At 34.9% G+C, this 6,995-nt stretch overlaps 1 protein-coding gene across 1 annotated transcript; it reads right to left on the reverse strand.

The window, feature by feature from the left end:
* Positions 1 to 76: 76 nt before the first annotated feature.
* On the reverse strand, positions 77 to 6,755 carry LOC115694953 (probable anion transporter 6, chloroplastic). The gene is made up of 15 exons (XM_061117079.1): positions 6,166 to 6,755; positions 5,890 to 6,035; positions 5,107 to 5,206; positions 4,855 to 4,907; positions 4,603 to 4,677; positions 3,986 to 4,066; positions 3,681 to 3,739; positions 3,214 to 3,281; positions 2,845 to 2,960; positions 2,592 to 2,628; positions 1,978 to 2,073; positions 1,541 to 1,682; positions 1,387 to 1,439; positions 533 to 619; positions 77 to 448 (listed from the first exon to the last, which is right to left on the reverse strand). The coding sequence occupies exons 1-15, from the start codon at positions 6,547 to 6,549 to the stop codon at positions 347 to 349; spliced, it is 1,599 nt and encodes a 532-aa protein (XP_060973062.1). The 5' UTR covers positions 6,550 to 6,755; the 3' UTR covers positions 77 to 346.
* Between the last annotated feature and the right edge of the window lie 240 nt (positions 6,756 to 6,995).

Raw genomic sequence — 6,995 nt, forward strand, 5'->3', positions numbered from 1 at the left:
TCACTACCAGTCAACTCTCAAACAGGTAATTTCCACAAGTCACCTTCAAGAAAAATGAGAAATGTAGAGCTTGTAATGCTTAAAAAGCTGCTATACAATATGACATTTCAGGCATATTCAATACATCTTTTGGGGGTTGCAGAAATAACTTGGTATATATGAAAAAGAAAAAAAAAAACGAATGTGTTGTACAGAATATTACAATGAGATTTGTGTATAACTGCAAGAGCTTCCTATGTGAATATACAAAAGAATAAAATCTAGTGGAAGAAGCTAATTTCCATGCTAATGCATCCAAAAACGTTTCTCCTATTGGTTTCTAGAGATGCAACCTGAGAAAAAAGGATCAATCTCTTTCGGAAAAGCTTTGAGGCTTACTGCTGGCAAAAGCCAACCAAACTACGGTACCAGTTAAGTAGAAGAATATTGATGGTGCAAATAATGACAACTGCATGTTACAAGTATGAATGGATTAGGAGTAAAACTTTAAAGAGAAAGGTATATAACAGAAATAGTAAGAATGGCAACTTACACTCCATGAATGAGTTATATCAAGGAGGTAGCCAGTGAGAGCAATGCCTACTATTCCAGGAACTGCTCCGACGGTGTTGGTCATACCCTGAGTGAAGAAAAATTTGGTCATAATTCAGAATTTAAGTTATTTTATTTTCAAGACTGAATTCAGGAGACATTGCCTTATGCTTAGGGAGGCAAGTAAGATACAAGTTTTATGATGATCAGAGTTATCTCAAGTGCAAGTTCATGGAGGATGGTATAATATGATTCAAATTAGAAAGGAGTGTCAAAGCTAAAAGAGCTCCCATCAATCAAAATTACAAATGGAAGGACAAAAAGCAATATCTATTTGCATTCCTCTTAAAAATGAAAGTTTCCAACCTTGTTAAAGTATATTCCTACTTCCGTGGCTTATATCTTTACAAACACGTCATCAAGAATCCATATAATTTGTTGCAAGAGGTTAATTTTGAAATACTGAAAAAAAAATCTTTATTGCTCATTGGAAATGGGAGTCATACCCCATAATGGAGAAAGTCCACACACACACACACAAACATTATCCTAGGATGACATGACCCTTTTAATCAATCTCTCTCACACACACAAACACACATACACTCCTTTTTAAAAAAATTATTAATATCCTGAAAGTCTAATTTACCCTTAACAAATCATTTTGATAATATTTGCAGGGATGTTGTTTTAATAAATTTGAGCATTTTCCACAATTATGATTTCCATTCTTGTGTCTTATTCCCCTCTTCTTTGTTATTCGAATTGCTGACTAATAAAAGGATCATCAATGTTAAACTGGAATACCAAATCACAATTTCTATCACAAGGAATTAACAGACATTTTTAACTTACCAAAAGTATGCTTGCGTATTCTGGCGACATATCTTGGTGAGTACAGTAAAGGCCTGTGGAGATTTAAGAATATATTCATAGTTACAGACAATGTATTTTTTTTTTTTTTTTGTCACTGCTTTCTAAAATTAAGGAACCACCATTTGTTCAATACCTGAAAGTGCAAAGCTTGAGAGGGCTAGGCCGCTAGTGAGAATGCCCACAACTTCCCAAGGAGGCAATCCAAGATCAACGGAGGAAAGAGTCATGCAAACTGCAGGAGACATAAAGGCAATTGTTTGGCAAAGTTTTCGCACCTGCATGAATGCATCTGAAAATATTAGCAACAAATCTAGCTTTACCAGTTTATCTATTAACATGCTTACTCATTAAAAATTGTGTGTTTATGGTTTAAGGTCTAAATAAACACATGCACATTGGAGATTGGAGCAGCAAAATGATTATGCAACAGAAGCTATGGGAGCTACATGGTAGTAATGTCATTTCTCTTACTTCAGAAAACTAAAATATATATTATGTATTATTGCAAAAAGAGATTGTTCGACAATGAATGTCAGACATCATCACGAACATTTCACAATTTCTCCTTACCGTAGTGGTTTCAACTCCATTTGCAATCAAGTTATCAGCAATCTGTGAGGCAATACTAGTCACAACAACTGAAGCCAAAGGAGGTAGAATGGAAACCTGAAACAAGTACATGATAACAATCAAATACCAAACTCCACAAACATTTGTAAGCACATTTTACAAGAAGTGTTCAATAGAATTTCAGAGCATGCTACTTGAAACCACAATAATACAGTGTGCAAATCAGAGATCATGTCATTTTTTTTCCTTTTTTGTTTATTTATTTATTTTTTTGTAATAAGTACTAGTTGGGCTTCATACTATTAAAGAAGCTGATGATTCTCCCCTCAAAAAAGTAAAGTATAAGAAAATAATGTATGCATGCGAACAGTTGTCTTTCAAATAATGTTCAATAAATACATGAAAACTCTTTTTCGTGAAATTTATCATCCATGAATCTCTTGTACAAGATGGCTAAAATGAAATTTTGTTTCATTTTATCACTTTTTTTGAGCTTAAGTTTTCTGATTCAGAATTTCACCATCCAAGAGATGAATCTATTGATAGGAAGGAACTTAAAAAACAAGATGAATGGATGCGACAAAATGAGCAGAAAAAAGGAACATTTGGCTTACCCATGCAGCTTCGGTCAAATTCAGGCTCAGCTCCTCACTGCACACGCATTGAATAGAAACTCAGTTTCCTAAGGACTTATTCATTATTCAGGGGAAAATGTATTTGTTGAATGCATGGGGTATCATACCACCACATATAATTTGTAATACATGTTTTACCAAAATAATAAAAACACTAATGGTTTTCTTTTATGACATTATTGAATATACAAATACATATTCTGTGCATTATGGGAAGGATTGCATAGAGTACCTGAAATAAGTAGGAAGCCATGATAAGCACGTATAGTGACCCCAACTTCCACAAAAATGAGCGTATACCATAGCCCATACTGCTGGTGTTCGAAAAAATGCCTTCCATGGTACACCCTGCTCAATACAAGAGAGCAATTAAGAAATGGCAACAGATCATAAGATGAAATCCGAAGAAAACGACCACTGAACAATTTACGGAACTTAATAAAAATTAAGCTTCCAACCTAGATTTATAAACTTATAATAACCTTGTTTGGGTATCTACTAGCCAAGAATATTTGCAGTGTCCATTGACTAAATCTGACATATATTATGTTATATAAAACTTCACAACCATTAAATTTCTAAATTGACCCACACAGCATACCTTCAGTGAATCACCCAACTCTCCCAAAGAATCATTCCAATTTTTGTTCACAGATTTAGTCTGGGAACCTATAAAATAATTGGGAGAAAAGGAAAGAATAAGAAAAAAAAACACATAAAAATTATTCCCAAAGAGAAGATTAAATGTGAGAATAAATATGAGATTGGTATTGATTTAATTATTCATATTGTGCCGGGACACATTCTCTAATCCAAACAACATTTGAGAATAGAAAGTCAGCCTTTCTTCTTGAAAACAACAGAGAAATGGCTATCTCAGTAATATAAACATTAACTGCTCAATCGATTAGGATTTAAGGTAAGTGTGTAATTGTGTATGTTAAATATGAGGGGATCCTAAGGTGGACGTGTATACACATTTCATCTTTGTATTTGGCACTCTTCAATAAATTTGAGAAACGCCCTATTGGTTTCAATAAGAAATAACAACAAACAATAAATCCTCACCTGAGGTGGATTCAGCAGCCAATGTAGCATTGTCTTCCAGAAGCTGAAAACCAGCGTACCTTCAAGAAAGAGGATCAACTCACAGTTAAAGCAACAGAATATGCTTTCATTTCATCAAGTATGTACTGCCTTGAGTAGAGAAGAACCATGTACAGCAAAACAAAATATTTTGCAACTTTTACTAATTAGCAACAAGACTAGTTTTGCTTTACTCAAATACAGGCTTTTGAAAATATTGCAGTTGCACTAGCACTGAATTAGAAGAAGGTTAGGGAATCTTCAGTGAGTTTAGAGATGACTCTTACCAGCCTACTCCCAAGAGGCCAAATATGTAGAACACATACTCCCAACCAAGATTTTGAATAAGGGGTGGAGCCAAGAGATATCTGCATGGTTTTTGAATGTTATAATAACTAAACTAAAGCACTTTAGAAGGATTAGAGGAAAAGGCACAGTTAATAAACTTATGGCAGCACTAGTAAACCAGAGTTCAGTTTTTGTATGTTCATGTCAGCAATTTCGTGATCAAAATGTCGAAGAGAAAAATCATGAAGAAAGAAGAAGCAACACTTCCTTGAGAACAACTTCAAAGTATATAATGTAAGAAAATGAGATCTCACTTGATCAGATGTTATAAAGTAATTATTAATGAGATGAGTACATATAATTATTTATTAATTCACTAATTTATATAGTACTGTAAAACTAAACAAAGACTACAAAGTACAGATGATTTTTGTTTTCTTATAATTTAAAAGTAACCTTTCAAAAAATCCCATCTTACAAAGATGTTATATTTTTGATCAAATATAGGCCATCAAGTTTGATATTCCATTCACCATTATGATTCAATTGCGAGAGCAGTTGTTTGGAAATAAGGGCAAGCTTTTATAAATCATAAATAGTGTTCAGTAAAACATACCCTGCAACACTTCCTACACTCAAACCACCAAAAACAAACGCCACAGCTCGTGAGCGCTCTTCCAAAGGTATTGTTCTGCAGGAAAATGTGGTTATTTAGTTAGAAGTACAACCTATGAGTTAAATGGGACAGCTAGAGTCAAAGACTATTTGACAAGAAAAGCACACTTTTACAAGAACATTATAACAAACAATATATATAATCATTTATCAGACTATCATACTCCCAAAGCAATATGAATGTCATACATGCCTGGCAATCAAGTCAGTTGCGGAAGACGGGGAAACTCCTTCTCCTATTCCTACCTAACACCAAAATAAGAGAAATTAGGGGAGTTGTGGCAAAATACATACTATTCACATCAGTAAGATGGGTCGTTCTTTCTTTCCTTCGATTCTATAATATTTAATAATCTGATCCTTTCAAATAAAATAAAAACTTAACCAAGTTGAATTGAACAACACAGTATAATTTAACTTAAAACAAGGAGGTGGAACCAAGTACCAAAATCCTTGACAATAGCAAGCTGGGCATATACCCTGCAAGAACAGGTACGAGTGCTGTAGCCAATGACCAAGTCAAAACTCCAAACTTAAGAACTTTTCTGCATAGGAAAAAAGATACAGTTGAACATAACAATATAATAAATATATATATATATATATATGGCTCTAGCATGGTCCACAAAAGGAAAATGCTTATGATGAATGCTGAAATTCAATAATCACTGGTTAATCTGATGACTGAAGAACGAGATTGCTAGGCCCTAGGCTAGCTACCGATCAACTATTGTTAACTAAGAGGACTATCAGTTTAACATGTTCGAATACTACCACTACCAGTCTTACAAAGCCTCAAGAGCTAAAAAGCCCTGTATACAGGGCCGGCCCTGAAAATTTATGGGCCCAAGACGAATTAAATTTTGGGGTCCTAAAAAATATATCAAAAAAAGAGTGTCATGGGATTTGAACCCATGACCTTGGACATTATGTCCTCCACCTCAACCAACTAAGCTATAAATATTTGTTGTTTATATTACACTTAAATTTTACTTAAATAAAAACCTAATAATTTTTTTTTATTTTTTTATTTTGGGCCCCCGGAAAGTGTGGGCCCTAGGCACGGGCCTAGCCCGCCTATGCCTAGGGCCGGCCCTGCCTGTATAGAACATACATAATAAAGTAGTGCTATACTTTCTGCAATAGATAACTCATAGAAACTGACACTTCATGATTGAACATTAGTGTAATAAGTTTTAGTATTTGTGAGGTAGCATGACATACAAACCTCCCACCAAATATCTTGGCAAGCCACCCGCCTGGCAATTGACTCAATGCATAGCCCCAAAAGAACGACGACTGCACCAAGCCAGCCACTGACGAACTCCAACCAAACTGATGCGACATTGGAATAATTGCAATACTCAAGTTCACCTGCTCATCAACAAAAAAAAAACACCCACTTCATTAACTTATTTAATAAACTCATTTGATCCAAGAAAAATGAAACAAAAATAGAAAAATCACAACAAAGAAAGAAAAAAATAGGCACAAAAGTTAGTACCTTATCCATGTTACAGATAACAAAGGCCAACGAAGTTGTACCAATAAGCTTATATCTTTGGGGCATGTTCTTCCAAGGAGGCCAATTCCCACTGAAACCCACTTCTTCATTCCGAACCCCAGAACCGGAAACCGGACCACCAAGGTCCACATCCACTTCATCAACACGAAGCCCAGTGAGAATTCCATCGACCTTCTTCTGGCTCTCTTCTATTTTCCGGGTTTCCTTAATACCACAAGAAACCCTAAATTCCAACCGGTCTTTGGGGGGAAAGAGGCCAATTCGACGATGTCTGAGTGAAGAATCGAAGACCGAGTTTCTGGAATTGGGATTATGGTGAGAGAGAGAAAGCAAACTCTCTGCTCTGATCGAAAGACTCTCCATTTTTTTTTCTTTGTATTGTTGATTTAGAAGGGAAAAAAAAAGAGAGAAGTGTTTGGTTGGTGGGAAAATAAGATTCAAAGTTAGAAGAGTGTAATTGTGGCCATGGGTAAAGGTTGAAGAGAGAGGAGTTTGAGGTAGCCACGGTACTGAGGTGCTTGTGGCTATGGATTTTGCAGTGTTTAGAAAGCTTTGAATATTGAAAGTGGGTCCCTTATAATCTGGGATCCTGTGCTTACTTGAAAGACTGACTAGTGACTAGTCTTCTCGGCCACTATTTTTTCCACGTCTCTTTTTTTTTTTTTTTTTTTTTTCATGCATACACTCATTTGTCATTTCTTTAGGATTTGAAAATTATTTTATGTTTTTGAAAATTAAAATGGTGGGGTCTACATAAGAATTCTTGATTGGTTGAGTGTTTTTAAAAACAAAATTTGAATACTATTTTA

The sequence above is a fragment of the Cannabis sativa genome, chromosome 6, assembly GCF_029168945.1.
Source record: "Cannabis sativa cultivar Pink pepper isolate KNU-18-1 chromosome 6, ASM2916894v1, whole genome shotgun sequence".
Classification (NCBI taxonomy): domain Eukaryota; kingdom Viridiplantae; phylum Streptophyta; class Magnoliopsida; order Rosales; family Cannabaceae; genus Cannabis; species Cannabis sativa.